This window comes from Musa acuminata, chromosome BXJ1-2 (genome assembly GCF_036884655.1).
Source record: "Musa acuminata AAA Group cultivar baxijiao chromosome BXJ1-2, Cavendish_Baxijiao_AAA, whole genome shotgun sequence".
Classification (NCBI taxonomy): Eukaryota; Viridiplantae; Streptophyta; class Magnoliopsida; order Zingiberales; family Musaceae; genus Musa; species Musa acuminata.
In genome coordinates, this window is record NC_088328.1 from 22,440,519 (window position 1) to 22,464,182 (window position 23,664).

At 39.8% G+C, this 23,664-nt stretch overlaps 1 protein-coding gene across 3 annotated transcripts; it reads right to left on the reverse strand.

Annotated features, from left to right (window-relative positions):
- Positions 1 to 14,128: 14,128 nt before the first annotated feature.
- On the reverse strand, positions 14,129 to 18,904 carry LOC103973509 (BEL1-like homeodomain protein 3). 3 transcript variants are annotated; one of them, XM_018821753.2, is made up of 4 exons: positions 16,533 to 18,904; positions 15,048 to 15,391; positions 14,892 to 14,952; positions 14,129 to 14,811 (listed from the first exon to the last, which is right to left on the reverse strand). In XM_018821753.2, the coding sequence occupies exons 1-2, from the start codon at positions 17,655 to 17,657 to the stop codon at positions 15,266 to 15,268; spliced, it is 1,251 nt and encodes a 416-aa protein (XP_018677298.2). In that variant the 5' UTR covers positions 17,658 to 18,904; the 3' UTR covers positions 14,129 to 14,811; positions 14,892 to 14,952; positions 15,048 to 15,265. The 3 variants fall into 3 exon arrangements, with proteins under 3 accessions (XP_018677298.2, XP_064949149.1, XP_018677300.2); XM_065093077.1 differs by having other exon boundaries at positions 15,048 to 15,413; XM_018821755.2 differs by having other exon boundaries at positions 15,048 to 16,012.
- Positions 18,905 to 23,664: the final 4,760 nt, after the last annotated feature.

The window sequence follows — 23,664 nt, forward strand, 5'->3', positions numbered from 1 at the left end:
TGCCCCATAATATCTATGATGTCCAGGCTCTCTCATAGGAAGATATTGATTATAGGGAGTAGTTGCATGTTTCGTTCGGACTCAATAAAACAATAGCGCCTTGCTGACTTGATCGACCTCATTGGCATAACCTAATTATCTATCAGGTATTGATCATGTGAGATTGAGATATCGATCATGTCGTGCTTTTATTGAGGTGTAAGCCACAATAGAAGTGTCGATTACATCTTTATTCCTATATCATTTCCAAAAATTCGTACTATCGGGTTTTGGAATTTGAGTTTGGAATTTGGGTTTTCTGGTAGTCGCTGCAAAACACACACAGCTTTCCATGTTTTCCATACATTATCCAATATGAATTCACAGCGTGATTTGGATCAAGCAATCTTAATGAATTCAGGTGAATACGAATTTAAATACGAGTTTTGGCTGACTACAGTGTGCAGGGATAAGATTATAACTGTTGTGAAAAGCGAAAACATGACTTTTGATTTTGTTGAGAAGACTGCCAAAAGCTTCCAATATCTTTTAGTTGAGATGGCATAAATCATACCCATTTAGTTGGCAAGTGGTAATGTAGTATAATATAAGTATGCTCCGTTGGCACAACATTTGAGAGGAGTATTCCTATGTATACCAGAAAAATACCCCAATTTAAAACCTATAAAAGGATGATTTCTCCAAGTATACATTCTATACATCTCTCTATGTGTTTATTCTTAAACTGTTTAGCTATTTGCTAATTTATAATTTAAAAATCAGAGAAGTCTTGTGGAACATTAATTTAATACACCCCACACGACAAACGTACGTCATATTCTGCATGTGTGGAACCCATTGTACTCACTGAGGACAACTAAATATTCCTCCATCTTCACCTCCTCCCCCGGTCAAGTGGAGCCATCGATCCACATACTCCTTTCAATGTAACGCACAAGGAATGGATTGAAATTGTCCATCCAATTTATTCACAGTATCAAATGTGGATGGATTCCTTCCGTCATTTCGTGCGACGCATCCGTCCAAGACGGCAATGCAAATGTGGGAACGTTAAACCACGTTTTGTCGTCCGTCAAAATGTTGTGAAGACGAGGAACGAATATGATCAAGAAAACAGTCACGGTTTGAACGAGAATAAGAGTCTCCGGAGAGAAGGGTATACTTTGAATCGACTTCAAACCGATGCAGAACACACTGGACGGCGATCGACGGTGCCGCCATCGGGACCTTCGTGTTGCACTCAGAACCCTAGACCCACGACCTGCACTCTTTGCCCGTGATGCATTGAGATGATTGCCACTGCTGCATGCATGTTCTCCAAACCATGGCGAGGATCAACATTAGTCATTGTTTCTGGGTGCAACTCTTGAGATTATCTTATTGTTTTTTTTTTTTTTTTTTGATAGAACTTACTTGATATGTCACATAATAATGTATCCTCAGCAATTGGTTCAAGATGATTTGAACGAAGAACTATTAAGTTTTACTCGACCTATGACTACACGACTGCATATGTATATATGGAGAAATCAGGTGGAGTTCAATCTGCTATAATTTTATGTTCAATATTTGACTCTTATGTATGTCTAACCAGTCAAGGCTACTGTAGATAATACCATTATAATCTAAAAGCTTCGGTTGTTCTAATTACCCATCAACATAAATGTCTTGCCAATATGAGACTTTAGTCTACCTTAGAACTTGAGACCATGTTATCGTCAAACGTAAAGATGGGAAACAAGATAGCCGCGTTTTCGATGGAGTCTCGAAGGGGTTATAAACGATGAGTTAGACTTTGGTATGGTACCATGCACGACATGCGACCATTCCTGTGAAGCCTGGCGTTGCAATGCTCTATATATATTGGCCTCACCACATCTTCGTCTTCATAATAAGCCAATTATATCCTTCTTGGTAATTAATTGGTATCAGACACCATCGTCTGGCTCGGTTCTTAGTGATGGCCGTGGCGTCCACGCAGCTGTTGATGCTTCTGCTACTGCTGTCGACGTTGCAGCCTCCGATGGCAGCTGCGAGGCCGATGGAAGAAGAGTGGTGGCGTGCGCAGGGCGGCAGCCTGTTGACGGAGTCTCTGCCGGTAGGGCCGGTGCCGCCGTCCGGACCTTCGTGCTGCACGCATGACCCCAACACCGGAAGCTGCTCATCTTGTCCGTGAAACGAAAAGACCGTCGGCCGATGACGGCGGCTGCCGCATGCATCCTCACCAAACCGTGCATGCAAACCCAGCAAAGAAGTTTATATTACGCACTGTTGTTCTCAGTGATCGACAAATATGTTTGTTTCCAATAAAATTTCCATTATTTTCGGCGTTATTGTTGTTTCTTATTGAGCATCTTCATTTCGCACTAGAAATCGAATGACACTCCGCCTGGTGAAACAAATCACATTATTTGATTCAGGTGGCTTAAGTGGCATTCCCTATTATCCATTGCACGCCAAGAATTAGTTGTATTGCAAATACAGTAACAAGAATTAGAACGTCAGATTTCATCAGACTAAGAGGGGAAATCTAAACCTTTAATAACACGGCTTCCAACAATGTTGAAGCTACTTATATCTTCGAATGCAACCGAACATTTCATAGATTGCCAATCGCTGAAACGAAATTGTAAAGAGGGGTAATCTTTGTCGATATGCATACAACAGAACAACCTGTAATTGGTATTCAAGTTGCATGTTCCATTCTTCGGTGGATCACCACAACGCTACACTTTCTATATTCACAACATGCTACCTCATGTTATCAACAACTGTGAGTTTTATCTTTCTCTACATTGTACATCACGCTGATCTTCTATCTATTACAGGCACCAGATGCCTTAACAGCCGGCACCATGATAATAAACCTTCTTACGCTGCAAAATCATGAAACAGGTACGACTGGCCTCCCACATTTGCATAATTATCCTTGGCTGTACCGGCACCACCGACAATACGAGCAGCTGCACTGTAAATGGATTCCCTTTGAATCCCAAGAAAGCTCTGCTGATTGTTAGATGCTGGAAGCTCACCATCAGAGTGCTGTATTCCCACTGACAGAGACACCCCACTACTCCCATGGCGACTGAACTCAGACATCTGATAGGCCACAAAGCCATCCATGTGCGCAAGAGAATCTTGTAGGAAGCTTGAGTCTTCTCTGTTAGTTCTCATCTTACGGTTCTTATAATTGTCTTCGGTACTTGCCTCATCTTGAAAATCCACACTAGTAGAATTTGATATGTTAGTTTGGCATCTTTCGATTGAAGTGTTTCGCAAGTGTTCTTGATACCCAGTAGATGGAACATCAGCCTGAACTTTAGGGAAATACTCTGATGAAGAGTTTGAGTCGATCTCGGTATTACCAATCTCCTCTTTGGATGTCCTCAATCATAGGCTTCCAAAGGCGAACCAGTGCATTTATGAACCAATTAGAAACTTGTAAATTAGAAAAGATCCCAAGGAAGCTATAGATTACAGCTGCAATGAGAAAGCTATCCTAAATATGCCTGTGCTCACCTGACTCCTTGTCAAGCCTGTCTGTTTTGCAAGCATTAGCTTTTCAGAATCGTTCGGGTAACTGAAAAAAAATACAAACAGGACGGTAAGCATGAATTGAATCTGCCATGGTACAATGAAGTGACAGGCGAAAACAATAGGTAGTTTAGAACTCACGGGTCATGGAAGTGCTCGAACAGCCAGGCACAAAGGATTGAGACAGAAGAATCAGGTAAACCACTTTGTGGCCTCTAACCATGCTGCTGCATCACACCAAGCTGCTGCAAGGCCCTCTGTTGCCTCGGCTGCTGATCTATATAGCAAAGGCGAGATATTCCAGCACCCTTGCTATCTGAATTATCTGCTCTTCAAGGGCTTTCCTGGTGACTTGACTTTGGCCACCAATGGTGATAAGTAGATAAGATTTCCTCAAGGCAGTTGAGGAAATCTCTAAGCAGTTGAGAAAAATCTTCCTGTGTATAACCTCCCTGCTGAGTGTGTATAAATAGCTATCAAGAGCTTACTATCAAAATTAACTAGAGAATTACATCTTATATGTTTCATAGTTTCTTCTACAACTTCTATCTTTCTATATTCTTCGTTTAATTTTTATCATGGTATCAGAGCCGCTCTAAGCCACTGCCACTCTGCACTAACGTCTGTTCCCTTCCGCTGTGGCATCTCTAGTGTTGGGCTCACCAGCACTGCCCCACCTTTTCTCCTTTGCTGTAGCCTTCTTCTCTATTGTAGCATCGTTGCAGCTTCCTCCTCTTTTGTAGCTTCCTCCTTTGCTGTACCTCTTTTGCAGCTTTCTCCTCTACTGCACCTCTGCTGTAGCTTCCTTCTCTTCCTCCTCTACTGTAGCTTATTCCTCCGCTACAATATTGCTATAGCTTTTTCTATTACTGCAGCTTTCTCCTCTACTGCAGCCATTGCCATCGCCGTCGCAGCCGCAACAACAGCAACAGCAACAACAGTAGCAGCAATCTGCTCTTGCCCCACTCATGAAGCCTCTGGCTCGTAAACCTTCTTTACATCGATCCAAGATTGGTATTCTTGACAGGAGCACCATCTTGCGGGGGCATGATAGAAGATAATATTTTCCTAACTATATGAGGAAATTCTCTATTCTGTTGAGGAAAATCCTCTCTCCTAATCTGTATAAATAGGAGAGAGACATGTTAATGTATTTAAGTTAAAGTTATTTTAATAAAGCTTCTTACTTTTTCTTCAATAAAGCTTCTTTAATACATTCAAGATTCTTATCTTCTATTCTTTTTATCATGGTATCAGGACATGAGCACCATCTTGCGGGGGCATGATAGAAGATAAGATTTTCCTAACTATATGAGGAAATTCTCTATTTTGTTGAGGAAAATCCTCTCTCCTAATCTGTATAAATATGAGAGAGACATGTTAATGTATTTAAGTTAAAGTTATTTTAATAAAGCTTCTTACTTCTTTTTCAATAAAACTTCTTTAATACATTCAAGATTCTTATCTTTTATTCTTTTTATCATGGTATCAGAGCCTTTCGCCCGTAAACTTTTTTTATCTCATCGGCGACATCCTTGATGGAAGCTCAATCTTACGGGAGCATGATAAGTAGATAAGATTTCCTCAAGGCAGTTGAGGAAATCTCTAAGCAGTTGAGAAAAATCCAGAGTTCACTATCAAAATGAACTAGACAATTACATTTCATAGTTTCTTCTAGAACTTCTATCTGAAGTGCAAGTGACATCCTACAATTACATTTCATAGTTTCTTCTAGAACTTCTATCTGAAGTGCAAGTGCAGTGTAAGGTTTTTCAGCCTCAGGACCCACTACTTCATCGAAGGATGACACCGTCATCTGCATCTGGTGGAAATACTGTTTATATCTACAGATATCCAGAATACAAATCCGAATTATGTCCAATTAATGGCATGATGTTGGTCTTAGTTTCTCATAAATTATTGCCTAAAACCTTTATCTGATGTTTTGTGCATATCTTACTCTTGGGATCTCACCCAATATTGAAAGTTTGAAAGCAGATTTGTATTTTTTTAGGGTAGCACTAATCACATAGCAACAATTTGGCCATTCCTTTCTAAGATTGCAATTCCTCTCCATGGTAGAATTCATTCCCAAAATCCAGCCACTTTTATTCATCATTTTAAAGTCAATACGTGACATTGAAATTGTATAAATCTATTAGCATCTCGCTGAATAATTAACTCACATGCAACAGCATCATAATAACAGTGTTTCATCACACCAGTCAATTTCTCGTGACAGGTTTGTGGCACGTAGAGAGTGCCACCACCAAATACAACACATGAAAATAAGATAGGTTTGTGGCGCACACACGTTGTTCAAAACCAATTTTTATAGTGGCTCTGATATCACTATTGGAAAATCTTGGGGGTGATATCATATGCGCAGCAAAAGAATAAAAAATAAAATCCCTAATTCTCTTTAATATGTTCATTGTCATACGAAGATTGATACGCAAAAATTCACGAAATAGAAAACCACGTATGAGATAGATTATGTGACCTAGGTAGATCGTATATTCCTAAATCCTTGCAGCTCTCTAGGAGGGTGAAGGAGGTCAACCGCCCTCTCTTTAGTGGTGATCCACACAGCAGGGTTACGATGACGCTCCTCAAAACTCCTGGCCTGCTCTGAGGTGGAGAGGGGGAGGAGAATAGGAGAGGAAGTAAAAGCTCTAGTTTATAAACTATTGAAACCCTCATATTTATAGAGGTCCCCTATCAACTTAACCTTAATGGAACCTCCCATATTGGGTATTGGATATTCATCCAATTACCCAAGCCTCTTATATTAGTGGATCTCTATCCAATAATTTCTCATGAGCTCTTATTGGATCTCATCCATAGGATCCAATAATTTAAGGGCTTATTGGATATCTAATAAGATAGGAGCTATAGCGAATATCTCATATCCGAACCTCTACTCATTGTAATACCTACCATATGTGTATGACCTTCTAGGCTCAATATCGAGCTGGTCGTGAGTCATACATGTCAGAACTCCTTCTGACTCAGTGAATTATTATCTTCATAATAATTCATTCGACTCATCGATTGCGGAAGTACCAGGCCACTACACCGTAGTCCCCAGATGATATAGAAGAATACAATCCATTGGATATTTTTGTCCTCAATTACCATGTACCTTAGTCCCTCATCCATCTAATATTCTAAAGACCATATACCAGGCATGGTGCTGTCAGACCCATATGGTTTCTACTCGAGTCTCGCTCTAATCGGATTCTCCCGGAGAACTCTTTCTTTTTCAATCTGAATGATTTGTTTGAGCAAAAACACATGAGATATTCCTCTCATGATACAAATAGTGGATGATCCTCTATCGACACTCAATAGCCTTCGTAAGGTTGACTACCACTCTCGATAACCGGTGGTATTAGATCTGGGACATCCAAACCTATAAGTCTAATATCAAAGAGTGGAGCACTCATACAGGACATCCTTGGTGTCTCAAATCTAAGAACCAAATACACTACTGGGACTATGGAATCGTTGTCTAATAATAAGGTATCATCAACCATTTAGCATTCCTTAAGCGGATCAATCAGTGAACTCATTCTCCAATTAGCACCTGTACTGTATCCTTAGTGTCCCCACACGAGTAGTTATGAGACCAACTGCATCCATCATATGGACGAGTATACAACACACCAGTTTGTTTGGTTATCTCGATGTCCCTATCGAGTAACCTATGATCGAGATTATTTAGGATCTGTGTTTAAAGGCGAATCAGTCTCATTATCTTGATTTCATCACGATTTGATTCGCATTGCACAGATCCAAGGACATCACTATATATATATATATATATATATATATATATATATATATATATATATATATATATATATGTAATAAGTAATAAGTAATATAAAGTGATAAATGTCAAAATATAATAAACAAAAAGGCTTGCAGGGCACCTATCACTAGTAACCTCTATATTTTTCAATTCAAATAGCGTGATTCAGTAATAATACATGCCTCAGTCAGTGATAAAGAAAGTGTGTTCCCGATCCTCTATCATCATTATTTACATTATTTGTTTATATCCCGAGAATACATCCATAAAGGTGAGAAGCTCATGACTTAAGGTAGTGTCAACCAACAGATCAATACGGGGAAGAGGATAGTTGTCCTTCAGGTATGTTTTATTGAAGTCGGTATAATCAATACACATCCTCTACCTTCTATTAGATTTTCTAATGAGTAAAATATAGGCGAGCCATTAGGGGTATTACACCTCGGTAATAAACCCTACTCCTAATAGCTTGTCTATCTCTCTATCGATTGCCGATCGACAATCAAGAGAAAACTTACGAGGCTTTTGTTTTATTAGTCATACCTTGGGAGAAATGTTTAGGTGATCCTAAGCTATGCTTAGGTCAATTCCTAACATATCTTTTGGTGACTATGTGAACACTTCAACATTCTTCCTAAGGAAATTAATGAGTTGTACTCATTTTTCCTCAGAAGTGTTGTCATGACCTTAATAACTTAATCGAGATGGGTTTATCTAGGATGCCTCGATCAATGATTCCACTAGCTCTAGGTGTGGGAGGGATTTGGTGAAACCTCAGGAGTCCATAGTTGGTGTCTCAGATCGTGTCTTTTTCGGTAGGGATACTGCCATAAGATAGCACTAGCGTGACTCTCTCGGATTGCTTCTCAACTTTTTAATGTCAGTTCTGATTGAAAATTTTATCATCATATGGTAGGTCAATACCATCGCCTTTACTTGCTCAACATGGGCTGACCTATGCATTGTATGCCGAGGGGATATCAACCATCATAGATTTAGTCATCATCGTTTTAGTATATGACTCATCTCCAAATGTGATATATAGGTCCATAGTGTTGAGAGGGGATATCGAGTCACTGATTAACTCTATGAGTGAAGAAATCATAAGGGAAAGATTGTTAGTTGAGAGCCCAAGTTTTTAGAAAGAATCAAGGTAGAGAACATAAGCAAAACTACTTATATCAATCATGACCCTCTTTACCTGAGTGTTGATCATCATTACGGAGAGTACTAAGGCATCATCATTGTTTAAATTGAGGTATTCTATTTCTTCCTTTTTGAAAGTAATTTTTGGGTCATATATCATCGGTAAGTATTTTTCAATAATAGCTTGGGCGTAACCTTTACTACCCGAGGAGTCATTTTCTCTCAAGATGGATCTACCATTGATGATGTTAATGAATCTCTTCATCGACCCTTGAAGTTGGGGTGAAGTTTCCTTATGCATCCACATGAACTATTTGAGGTATTTCCATTAAATGCGTTCTTTAATTTATTCTTTCTAAGTCATGGCGAAAATGATCTTCAACTGTTAACCCGTCATCGACAAACACAACAGCTTGAAATCTTCCGCCATTTCGTGCGACGCATCCGTCCACGACGGCAATGCAAATGTGGGAACGTTAAACCACGTTTTGTCGTCCGTCAAAATGTTGTGAAGACGAGGAACGAATCTGATCAAGTAAACAGCCGCGGTTTGAACGAGAATAAGAGTCTCCGGAGCGAAGGCGATACTTTGAATCGACTTCAAACCCATGCAGACCACACAGGCCGGTGATCGACGGCGATGCGGTGTATATATATACGTATGCTCTCAGCCCATTCCCGCACACCAACCTTTGCTTCATTCATTCATCCTCGAACTGATAACCCATCTTTCTTGGATCCTCTGCTTTGATCGACCATGGCCACCGCGTCCACGCAGCTGTTGCTGTTCCTCCTGCTGGTTTCGAGCAGCTTGCAGCCTCTCACGGCGGCGAGGGCAATGGAGGGAGACGAGTGGTGGCGGGAGCAGGGCGGCCTGTTGCTGGGGTCTCTGCAACATGGCCCGGTGCCGCCATCGGGACCTTCGTGTTGCACCCACAACCCAATCCCCAAAGCCTGTCTTTGCCCGTGATGCAATGAGATGATAGCCACTGCTGCATGCATGTTCTCCAAACCATGGCGAGGATCAACAGTAGTCATTGTTTCTGGGTGCAACTCTTGAGATTATCTTATTGTTTTGATAGAACTTACTTGATATGTCACATAATAATGTATCCTCAGCAATCGGTGCATCTCTAATAAAATTCAATCTTCTATCAAGGGCATATCAACCATCAATCTTCGATGACTTATTTGTTCGAATTTAAAGATGTCAAATTCTATATAACTATGTCAAGGGCATTTTTGATAATGCCTCTTCGATGTTTAAATTAGTGCTGAGCTTGAAACACTCGATTAAGGTTTAGATTAGTGTTATAAAAATATCTAGGAACATACATAAGGAATCTTTTTATAATGGATTCTCGGGATCGTTATTTTTGTAATCGACATTGATTAAGGGAGCGATTGTGTATTTCTCCGGAGCTCAATCACATTCGTGCCATGTTGAATTTGGAATATACTAGCATCTCGTTCACTCGATTGACCTTATTGACATGATATAGTTATCAATCACATGTTAATCATATGTTGATCAAGTGGCGCTGTGGTGTCGATCATATGGTGCTGAGGATTTGATTGTATAACACTATAGTGTCTGTCATACGTTGCTGAGATTTTTATCACATGACACTAAGATATCAGTCATGTGGTGTTGAGATGTCGATCATATCTTCATCCCTATATCATATCTTAAAATTTATACTAGCTTGCAAATAGAGTATGAAATTTAGGTTTTCTCTTACATTTCAAGCCATATTTTGCATCCAATGTGAATTCACAGCTTGATTTGGACTAAATAGTCTTCATGAATTCAGATGAATACGATTTAGATACGGGTTTTGGGTGACTCTGGAGTGCATGTAAAATATTATAACTCTGGGTGACGCGGTGGCCATGGTCGATCAAAGCAGAGGATCCAGGAAAGATAGGTTATCAGTTCGAGGATGAATGAAGCAAAGGTTGGTGTGCGGGATTGGGCTGAGAGCATACGTATATATATACACCGCATCACCGTCGATCGCCGTCCTGTGTGTTCTGCATGGGTTTGAAGTCGATTCAAAGTATCCCCTTCTCTCCGGAGACTCTTATTCTCGTTCAAACCGTGGCTGTTTACTTGATCAGATTCGTTCCTCGTCTTCACAACATTTTGACGGACGATAAAACGTGGTTTAACGTTCCCACATTTGCATTGCAGGAAATGACGGAAGTTTCAAGCTGTTGTGTTTGTCGATGACGGGTTAACAGGTGAAGATCATATTGGCCTTCTGATAATTAATGGATTTGGAGGACGAAGACGTCTGAGAGCATTAATGCTGGTGTGAGTACCGTGGCTGGCAGCTCGTTATATATAGAGTAGCAACATGCCAAGCTTCACGGAATGCTGCGTGTGTGATGCAAGGCTTTAAAGTCACTTCAGTATATCTTTGACATTGTTTACATCAAAAGCGTTAAATTAAACGTATCTTTACGTGTGAAACATACATCAGCTCTCACCTTGATAAAGCTTATTCTCTCTGTTCCACTATCACACATTAGCTTTTTCTCTCTTCCACCATCAGTTCTCATCCCGATAATATATATATATATATATATATATATATATATATATATATATATATATATATATATATAGCATTATTTTGTTAGAATGAAATTGAGGATGCTTACGTGATGACGTGCTTCAACTCAAAAGTCAATTTGAATCGAACCAAATATTTCTGCGCCACGTCGAATGGATTTTATGTCATGAGTTAATATGGTCACTCGACTCGACCGGTGGGGAAAGGTCAAAATGGAGGAATATTTTATTTAGCTGTCAAATTGCAGCACCCATTTCTGTGAAGTGACGCCGATGCTCGTCACTTTACTTCATGTCTTATGCGAAGGTGTCATGATGTTTTACAATTTCAATTTTTAATTATCATATAAATATAGGAAAAATGTTGCTTCTCTACAGTTGAGACAAATGTGCTGACTGAGATTGAACTAAGACAGAAATGGAAGAGGGACTCGATTGACTTTGAATCAGCATCCAATAATCAATTTATGTGTTAATTGAATATAAAACGTGGAAAAGGTCAAAATGGAGGAATATTTTATTTAGCTGTCAAATTGCAGCACCCATTTCTGTGAAGTGACTCCGATGCTCGTCACTTTACTTCATGTCTTATGCGAAGGTGCCATGATCTTTTACAATTTCAATTTTTAATTATCATATAGATATAGGAAGAAAAGTTAAATTCCTTGAACAGAGTACGGACACGAGAAAGCTGCAAGGGAATTTTATTAGAGATGCACCAATTGCTGAGGATACATTATTATGTGACATATCAAGTAAGTTCTATCAAAACAATAAGATAATCTCAAGCGTTGCACGCAGAAACAATGACTAATGTTGATCCTCGCCATGGTTTGGAGAACATGCATGCAGCAGTGGCTATCATCTCATTGCATCACGGGCAAAGAGTGCAGGTCGTGGGTCTAGGGTTGTGGGTGCAACACGAAGGTCCCGATGGCGGCACCGGGCCTTGTTGCAGAGACCCCAGCAACAGGCCGCCCTGCTCCCGCCACCACTCGTCTCCCTCCATTGCCCTCGCCGCCGTGAGAGGCTGCATGCTGCTCGAAACCAGCAGGAGGAACAGCAAGAGCTGCGTGGACGCGGTGGCCATGGTCGATCAAAGCAGACGATCCAAGAAAGATGGGTTATCACTACGAGGATGAATGAATGAAGCAAAGGATGGTGTGCGGGAATGGGCTGAGAGCATATACATATATATATATACACCTCATCACCGTCGATCGCCGTCCTGTGTGGGGTTTGAAGTCGATTCAAAGTATCCCCTTCTCTCCGGAGACTCTTCTTCTCGTTCAAACCGTGACTGTTTACTTGATCAGATTCGTTCCTCGTCTTCACAACATTTTGACGGACGACAAAACGTGGTTTAACGTTCCCACATTTGCATTGCCGTCGTGGACGGATGCGTCGCACGAAATGGCGGAAGATTTCAAGCTGTTGTGTTAGCCGATAACGGGTTAACGGGTGAAGATCATTTTGGCATATACCTCAAATAAATTAAAGAATTCATTTAATGGATATACCTCAAATAGTTCATGTGAAGGCATTAGGAAATTTCACCTCGACTTCAAGGGTCGGTAGAGAGATCCATTAACATCATCATTGGTGGACCCACCTCGGAAGAAAATGACTCCTCGGGAAGATCTTGTTTACCATCTTTCGGTACGTCGCATCTACATTTTTCAATTCGCATGATTTAGTAACAATACATGCCTCAGTTGGTGACAAAAAAAAGTGCGTTCTCGATCATCAATGCCATCCTTATTTGTTTATATCCCATTAATACATTCACAAAGTGAAGAACTCATGACTTAAGGTAGTTTCAACCAACTGAATGGATTTGTCGGCATTTAATATGATCACTCGACTCTACCGATGGAGAGGGTCAAAACGGAGGAATATTTTTTTATTTAGCTGTCAAATTGCAGCACCCATTTCTGTGAAGTGACTCCGATGCTAGTCACGTTACCTCTATATATATCTATATATATATATATATATATATATATATATATATATATATATATATATATACCGAAAAGTTTGTGAGAATGATGCTACATACGTTCAACATATGATCCTTTATAATCTAAGAGCTACTGTAGATACCATTATAATCTAAAAGCTTCGGTTGTTCTAATGACACATCAACATACCATTATAACGATACCATTATCGTCAAACGGAAATATGGGAAACAAACCTTAAAGCGGACAGCCGCGTTTCGTATGGAGTCTCGAAGGAGTTATAAACGATGAGTTAGACTTCGGTATGGTACCATGCACGACATGCGACCATTCCTGAGAAGCCTGGCGTTGCGATGCTCTATATATATTGGCCTCACCACATCTTCGTCTTCATAATAACCCAATTATATCCTTCTTGGTAATTAATTGGTATCAGACACCATCGTCTGGCTCGGTTCTTAGTGATGGCCGTGGCGTCCACGCAGCTGTTGATGCTTCTGCTACTGCTGTCGACGTTGCAGCCTCCGATGGCAGCTGCGAGGCCGATGGAAGAAGAGTGGTGGCGTGCGCAGGGCGGCAGCCTGTTGACGGAGTCTCTGCCGGTAGGGCCGGTGCCGCCGTCCGGACCTTCGTGCTGCACGCATGACCCCAACACCAGAAGCTGCTCATCTTGTCCGTGAAACGATAAGACCGTCGGCCGATGACGGCGGCTGCCGCATGCATCCTCACCAAACCGTGCATGCAAACCCAGCAAAGAAGTTTATATTACGTACTGTTCTTCTCAGTGATCGACAGATATGTTTGTTTCCAAAAAAATTTCCATTATTTTCGGCTTTATTGTTGTTTCTTATTGAGCATCTTCATTTCGCACTAGAAATCGAATTACACTCTGCCTGGTGAAACAAATCACATTATTTGATTCAGGTGGCTTAAGTAGCATTCCCTATTATCCATTGCACGCCAAGAATTAGTTGTATTGCAAATACAGTAACAAGAATTAGAACGTCAGATTTCATCAGACTAAGAGGGGAAATCTAAACCTTTAATAACACAGCTTCCAACAATGTTGAAGCTACTTATATCTTCTAATCCAACCAAACATTTCATAGATTGCCAATAGCTGAAACTAAATTGTAAAGAGGGGTAATCTTTGTCGATATGCATACAACAGAACAACCTGTAATTGGTATTCAAGTTGCATGTTCCATTCTTTGGTGGATCACCACAACGCTACACTTTGTATATTCACAACATGCTACCTCATGTTATCAACTGTGAGTTTTTATCTTTCTCTACATTATACATCATGCTGATCTTCTATCTATTACTGGCACCAGATGCCTTAACAGCCGGCACCGTGATAATAAACCCTCTTACGCTGCAACATCATGAAACAGGTACGACCGGTCACCACATTTGCATAATTATACTTGGCTGTGCCGGCACCACCGACAGTAGGAGCAGCTGCACTGTAAATGGATTCCCTTTGAATCCCAAGAAAGCTCTGCTGATTGTTAGATGCAGGAAGCTCACCATCAGAGTGCTGTACTCCCAGTGACAGAGACACCCTACTTCCCCCATGGTGACCGAACTCAGACATCTGATAGGCCACAAAGCCATCCAGTAGATGGAACATCAGCCTGAACTTTAGGGAAATACTCTGATGAATAGTTTGAGTCGATCTCAGTATTACCAATATCCTATTTGGATGTCCTCAATCATAGGCTTCCGAAGCAAAGGCGAACCAGTGCATTTATGAACCAATTAGAAACCTGTAAATTAGAAAAGATCCCAAGGAAGCTATAAATTACAGCTACAATGAGAAAGCTATCCTAAATATGCCTGTGCTCACCTGACTCCTTGTCAAGCGTGTCTGTTTTGCAAGCATTAGTTTTTCAGAATCGTTCGGGTAACTGAAAAAAATTACAAACAGGACGGTAAGCATGAATTGGATCTGCCATGGTACAATGAAGTGACAGGCGAAAGCAGTAGGTAGTTTAGAACTCACGGGTCAAGGAAGTGCTCGAACAGCCAGGCACAAAGGATTGAGACAGATGAATCAGGTAAACCACTTTGTGGCCTCTAACCATGCTGCTGCATCATACCAAGCTGCTGCAAGGCCCTCTGTTGCCTCGGCTGCTGATCTATATATCAAAGGCGAGATATTCCAGCACCCTTGCCATCTGAATTATCTTGCTCTTCAAGGGATTTCCTAGTGACTTGAATTTAGCCACCAATGGCATCTCTCAGGCAGCAGAAGTGCTGAGAAATTGTTTGAAGTGCAAGTGCAGTGTAAGGTTTTGCAGCCTCAGGACCCACTACTTCATCGAAGGATGACACCATCGTCTGCATCTGGTGGAAATACTGTTTATATCTACGGATATCCAGAATACAAATCCGAATTATGTCCAATTAATGGCACGATGTTGGTCTTAGTTTCTCATAAATTATTGCCTAAAACCTTTATCTGATGTTTTGTGCATATCTTACTCTTGGGATCTCACCCAATCTTGAAAGTTTGAAAGCAGATTTGTATGTGTTTAGGGTAGCACTAATCATATAGCAACAATTTGGCCATTCCTTTCTAAGATTGCAATTCCTCCCCAAGGTAGAATTCCTTCCCAAAATCCAGCCATTTGTATTCATCATTTTAAAGTCAATATGTGACAGTGACATTGTATAAATCTATTAGCATCTCTCTGAATAATTAACTCACATGCAACAGCATCATAATAACAGTGTTCATCATGCCAGTCAATTTCTCATGACAGGTTTGTGGCACATAGAGAGTGCCACCACCAAATACAACACAGGAAAACAAGATGGTTTTTGACAAGGTCTTCATCTAGTTATATCTGTAGAACTCCCGAAAAAGAAAATATACGGCCATGTAATACAATTATTTATTGAAAACCAAAAAAGATTCCCTTTATTTCATCACTGACCACAAACTTTTTCGGTTAGTAAGATCATCTGCAGACATATAAGGCATTGTAGGAAATATTTCCACAAGGTTAGAAATGCAGATATACAGCAAGATGATTATCAATAAAACAAGTAGCTCATTAAAATTTTCTAAGCTTCAAAACCAGAAAATAATTATCAACAAAAACAAATGCGAGTTAGTTTATACAAATAAACTCTAGAGTTTTTCAACCTGATTACAAGAATCAACATTCTTTTGAAAATATTTGCAGTTCTGCATGGAAATGTCAGAAAAAATGAAGAAGAACACAGTAGATCGCACGACAGAAACAGTTGGCAGAGTTACATACTTTAGAGGCATTTGAAATGCAAATCTGGTGCATAGGACAAGGCAGGGGAATGTCACAGTACACAACCAAAAATTCAATTTTAGAACACTTCCACATGAATTTTAAGTTTTTAACCACAGTTATGTTTATCAAAAGTCCAATTTTGAAAGAATCATAGTAAAAATATTGGGTATGCAAAAGAAAAATTTATGGAGGTCAATAGCAAAAGAAATACGCACCTCATCCAACATTGCCAGTAGTTTGGTCACTTTGTCTTGAAGATCCTGCGTTTCAGAGAGTGACAGCTCAGTAGACGAGTTGATGGTAGAGTCTTGAGGGTTTGTTGACTTTCCTTCACCTTTTGATTTTGCAGTACCATCCTTATCCATACTGTTAATAGGAGAAGAATGAAGATTTTGAGCTTTATCTGAATGTTGCTTCAGAGCCTTGTGGACATTTACAACTTCATTAAGTAATTGTTGTCCTGTCTTTAGATACTTAAAATTTAGAACGGGACTAGCAACACTTGGATGGCTGTGCTGGCAATTGTTAGCATGCACAGTCATGTTCTGATAATTTTGATTTCTGCATGACACACCACTTCCGGAGGCTGTTTGATGAGGACAAAAGAGAGAGAGATCAGAGCTACCAGGCAGATACTGGATTGAAGGGACTGGAATTTGTGTGGTAAGGCTCAGTGACAATCCTTGGCAAGGCATGGTTGAAACATCTGACAGCTGCAAGGACAAGCTCTGCCTATCTAACATGCCCAACTCTCTCTGCAGACTAATCTGGGGTTCATTGCCATGAAGAAGATCCTCCTCATCCTCTATTGCAACACTAACTGTTTGCATGAATGACATCTCATTTTTCCCATCCTTCCATGAGCCATAAGCATGCTCACCAGTACAGGAAGTGACCGTATCAAGATTCCCTCGAGTCGAGCCTAGTGAAACTGGAAGCTCAATGGAGTTCTGCTGAGGTTGAGTGTCGCCTGCCGCTAATGTGTCTGAAATAGCAATGGAAGATGAATAATTATGATACTGCAAATTGCCAAGAACTGATGCCCCAGAAGATCTATAATGTCCAGGCTCTCTCATATGAAGATTTGGGATTTTGTCCATTTGATTGGAAGGATTCAAAAAGAAAGTGGACATATACTCTCTTCCACGACGGTAAGCAGACCAAAATCTTTTGAAACAGCAGGATGATGGATCATCTTTCTGTTGGAGAACAGTGGTAGCATCTTTAGTCATGGATAGTTTAGTAATACAAGATACTGTGTCCTCATGAAATGTATACAAGGTGCAACAAGCTGTGCAAAAAATATCAGGAAAAGAAATTAAGGCCTGAAGCATAAACATACTTGAAGTGAAAAATCATGTAGATGTGATTGCTCTAGCAGAAAACTCAAAAATTTATGCTGGTATATTTATTATTTAATATGATTGTTTGAAGACCGACAAAAATTGCCAAAACAAAGTTATAAAAAAAGAATTAGATGTTGAATTCAACCAATTTTTCCAAATGTGGCTGAACTCGACAATCATCGCTATTTCCTCAACTCCTCCATTAGAATCACTGGAAAGTTACAGTGAGGATTCAATTTCAGACACTCTAAAAGGTGCTGCCACAAGGGTATCCATGAGTAGTAAATGTGGACATATAACAAAGCTAATCTATTTACCACAAGGGATATATCATGTCTGTAATCACTTCAGGCACTTCAGTCTTGAAATGAATAATCTTACACCAAGACCAAGCAATCCAGGCTTGCAAATAGCAAATAATGTATGACAAACAACAAACACATAGCAAAATAGTAAATAATGTATCCAAATGTATGGCAAACAACAAACACCTAGCAAATAGAAATATTAAATAATGAGAATGAATTCGGAGGACATGATCATTTGGACCCAGTCATGAAAGAGAAAACAGCAGCAAGCAGCAGAAAGACAAAGGCCAATTCCCAAATAAGCACACTTTCTATTTGCTTTCCTCTTCGCTAATTGCAAGGAAAATGAATTGCTTCAGAAGTAAACAAACAAACAGAAGCAGCATCGTTTAAAGAGCCCTAAAGCCAGTTGGAGTTCCATCCTATTCAAACAAAAAATTTACAAGAACAACAAATTTTTATAAAGAAAACTGACTCCCCAAAATCTTAATAAAAGAGAGTCAAATGTCAAAAACTGATAAAGATAAGCACTAAAGTAAAACAAAAGCTAGGAAGAGAAGAAAACCTAGAAAAAAAAATAACAAACAATCAACTGTACAAGAATGGCTGCACCATCATACAAGAAATCTTGAATAAAAATGAGACACAGAAATGGGAACCGATTGATGTAAGCAGAACAACTGGATGACATATTGATTTTAGCAACCAGCTGACATGATGATGTCCTCGTCGAGCTATGGAAGATATTGGTTGGTCAGATGAAAACCACAAAACCCAAATCTGTGCACCTAATGGGGAGCAAGAAAGCGCGAACTCACCGACTTCAATTTGGAGACATGGTAATCCCAAGGCTTCAATTCAAAAAAATACTCATACCTCTTCCGTTTCCTTTCCCTCTCCGATACGATTACTTTCCCTTTCTCTTTCATCAGAGCATCAGACAACCCAGCATTCTTTATTTTTTTTATTGCCTTGTGTGGGTTGTGACATAAGTATTGATCACTCCTTCTGGTTTTCTTTATTATAATTATTTTTATGATCAAAATTTGAATCATATAATAACACTAATAAAATGGTAAAGAGATCGACTATATAAATATTTTACAACCATTAAGATCAAAATTCAAATCACACGGATCTTAATTCGATTCCGTATCGGCAAGAATCTCGTCGATTAGATATTATATATATTTGACATTAAGATATCTCTGCTCTGTTTAATAACAAATTGCCATAAAACAACATAAAATGGTTGACCAATGTAGAGGATACTATGTGATCAATTGGTCATTAGTACAATAACGTTACGAGAAATTATCCATTTTGAGCGAGGGATATATCCGTATGATTTTTACCTTTTTTTAACTCATGAAAGTAAGAGAGAACAGATAGAGTTATGAGTCTTTAGTTCCTATACTCCTCAACCAATGTGGGATTAAATAATTTTATCAATGCTCTCTCCCGTAGGAGAGCCAAGAGTTATTAGTCGAAGTGCATGGCTTGGGAGTTGATTTGCTCAATTGAGGTGTAGGCCTCAGGTTTTCTTGTCGAGACGTACGGCTCAAGAGTTGGTTTGTTCGATCGAGGTACACAACTCGAGCCCTCTTTTTAGCACTAATAAGAGATCATTTGGTCGATCGACCATTAATGCAGCCCATAAGGTCACGAGAAATTATTCGTTTTGGGCAACATGTGCATCCATACGATTTTGCCCTTTTGAAGCTCATGAACTCCAAAAGGCGCATCTGAAAGTAAGGGAGACCCAATAGATTTATGAGCCCTTGGTTCACATACTCCTCAACCACGAGCTCCGAAAGAATAAAATCATATGGGTATATCCATCATCCAAAGTGAACAATTCCTTACGAGCCTATAGGTCGTACTAATGGCTGACATACCAAATGGTCCATTACCAACTTAGTGCTAGAGGAAGGGCCCGAAGCTTGCACCTCAACCGAGCAAACCCAGTCTTGAGCTGTGCACCTCGGCTATGAGCCCTTGGCTTCCTTACGGGAAAGAACATTAGTAAGACCATTTTGTCTCATATTAGTTGAGGAGTATAAGAACCAATGACTCATAAGTCCGTCATGTCTTCCTTACTATTAGATATGTCTTTTGGCACAAGCTCCAAAAGGACAAAACTGTGTTGAGACGAAATAGTCTTTTATTAAATTGATATTAGAAAGAGGGCTCGAGGCCTGCACCTTGGTCGAGCAAACCTACTCTCTTATTAGTATTCCCTTATATGAGGGAGTACTAATAAAATCATTTAGTCCCATATTTATTAAGCAATATGAGAATCAAGAACTCATAAGTTCGTCGAATATCTTTTACTTTCAAAGGTATTAAATACACTGATCGTTCAAAGTAGATAATTTTTATATTTTTTATAGTTTTTATGAGCCTTAATACTAAAACGGGGTCGATTGACTAAATGGTCTATCGTACTTTTGTTCCTTCATCGAGGTTCTTAGGAAGCTCCACTGCATTAAAAATAACAAGTGCAGAACAAAACTGCAAGTTGGCCTGTTACTGATATCTTACTTTAGTTGCAATAGCAAACATGGAGAGTTCAACAAATAGTACGTCGAAGGCCTCTGAATAGGTTTTCAGCCATTGTTTGCACCAGAAGAGCTTGATTCTGTCGAGGACCATAGATCAACTCGATGATCTCTGAAACACCATGATTGTACACTTTTGGTCTCATCTTTGGGCTGTACGAGTTGCTCCAAGGAAAGAATTCGATTAGATACGAACATGAATTTACAGTAGAGGTAGTCTCACGTTAAAAATTAGAGAATAATTATATTTTTTAATTTTTAAGATTTCTTTTCTTAAGATAGATGTATCTCTGTACTTGAACTCCTTATTATGACATTAACTCTCGGAATCTGGAAATCCTTATCAATCTTAATAATATTATTATAATGAGAAACAAGAACATATGATATACATGACAAAAAGTAGGTTTTCCTTCTGGTGAGAATAGCTTTTTTCTTTGCTCTGGGTCTTCATGATCACAATCAAGCAGAATAGCTTTTTCATGGACGTCCAACTTTTTGCATGGCTAGTTAGTTACCTGCTGTAAGGAACACTCTCTCTCTCTCTCTCTCTCTCTCTCTCTCTCTCTCTCTCTCTATATATATATATATATATATATATATATATATATATATATATATATATATATATATATATATATATATATATATATATATATATATAATTAATTAATTAATTAATTTGTTTCCATATGTATATATAATATTACTAAGTGCATAATGAACAGATCATATTTTGTACTGCAATTCGCCATTGTAATTATGCTGATGCATGCATATGAATGACTTCGGTTGGCAGTGGAGACATTCCCCTTTGGCTGAAGCACTTTAGCCAACTCCAACAGCTCGTCAGTCTCTGGCATCAAGTCCTTCACAGCCACCCCACGAGCAGCGGCGTCTTCTCCTCGTCCACGAACCGAAGACCGATTACCTTCTCGCATGCCTTCATCCACCCTAAGAAGCATCCGAGGGCGATATTGAGGTATGCTATGTTGAGAATTGATTCATGATAGTTATCTAGGTAATTATCATGTTTTGAATAGTTTTAAATATGTTTCAAGAAGTGACCCGTGATTTAGAAGTTATAAGATAGTTCTTATAACTACCTCAATCATGGATGATATGGTGAGTGAGATAATTACCATTAGGTCCTATAAATAGAATCATAGTTCATAAAGTAAGAGAGAGAGAGAGTACTTGAAAATATCTTGTAAGTGTTCTTATCTTACCTCTTATTAAATACTATATCGATTTTTTTGATTAAAAAGATTCATTTTAATTACATCATAATATTTTATTTTTATTGTTTCTTTGCTCCTCTATCCCCATCATTCGTCATGGCGTCACCGCCGAAGAAGCCTCTCCCCTCGCCAAGGCCTCCTCCAGCAGCTCCAACCCTGCGAGCGTTTGCTTCATGGCTTCCGCCCTGGCTTCCTCCGTTTCAGCCTTTAATGCTGCGGTCATCGATGGGAACCACTGCAGCAGCATGATGTCGGGGACACTGTGACCAACCCAAGCAGAACAATGTTGGCCTGCGAGGAGCAACTCGTACCTCGTCGTCGATGTAGGCGGGCCAAAACCGATGGAGAGCACGGTCGTAGGGATCGGTCGTGCGGATGGCGCGGCCGGATGCGGCCCAGGCCTCGTCGACGTACTCGACGATAACCATGGACTCGCAGACGGGCTTGTGGTTGTGGATGAGGACCGGGATCTTCTAGTAGACATGGTTGGATTCCAGTAGCAGCTGGCTCCTCTCACCCAACTTCTCTTGCAGGAAGTCGTAGTCCACCACCCCCTTCAGGTGCAGAGCTACCTTCACTCTCATCACGTACCGGCTCGGCCACCCCCCCGATGAGCTTCACTTCTCCTCCCTCCTCAGCTGCTACTTCCATTCCTTCCGCTGTGTGAGACAGCAGTGGATGGGCTCGCATATATATTAATATCTAGGGGCGTCAGATCACTGACTGCTCTCCTGTTCCTACAATTGCTTCCGCGTTAAGAATGAGAGGCATTCTGTAGTGATCTATTAAGTTGTTAGTGATAATCTTGAATATACATACTTTTGACGTGCGGAAACTGACTGTGTCTGATTTCAGGTTAAGAAGAGGCAATGGGATTTGAAACTTCACGTTCAAGTTTCTATTGGAATGCTCAGCTTCATATGTTGGTGTTTTGATGAGCTCACAAGCGGATGATGATGATGGTAGGTTAGCGTTCCCGAACACTTTCACAGCTTTTCCTTGAATTGCACTGCAGAGTTCAGAATCATTCAACTTCACATAGCAAGAACTTTACATAAATAAAGACATTAGCTAGATCAAATAACAACGCTGATGAAGAGAGTAAAAGGACGAACAATCACATACTCCACAGCCACAGTGATACCTAGCAAACCATGCCTCATCAAATTTTGTATTTGACCGGAGAGAGTTGGATAGAAGCATAGCAAAGTAGATGAAGCTCTGCAAGGTGAGGAGAAACAAGGGAGCTGATCACCTTGTTCCTCTTTAAAGACATGAACCAGATAAGTTCTAATTTAAGCACACTCATTGTACCGAGATGACCACCAGCAAGAAGCTAACACCAAGTTTGTACGCATGAATATATAAACGAGTACCGTTGTAGCAAATGACTCGAGCATTAAAAGAAACTACAGATTGAGCTAAACCTTTGGATCTTAAGAACATATGCAAGAATGACATGCCCACATCATGAATGGATATGACTAGTGCTTGAAAGAAAACACAATTTTCAAGAATTATGAACAGCTGCATAAGTCATCACACATTGAAATACTATTGTAGAAATGCATAATAACTAAAGTGTAGGATAGGTCACAACATCTGCAAGCTTCAAAGTTATACAATGATAAGAGAGAAATCACAATGAGATTGATATGCAGAGACATTTCATGAAACATGCTGAAGAATGAATCATGCTCAGTTGTTTATCGACATTTCTGCCACATTCATGAATAAGTTATAAGTTTGGTAACTCTTATGTACATACTCTTTGATATTCATGAATCATTTCTTTCAACAATCACAGAAATATTTGATGTTTTTGATAGTACTGCTTTTATGCTCTCGGACGAACATAGCTGATCCCTCCCAGAAATCAGCAAGCATCCCA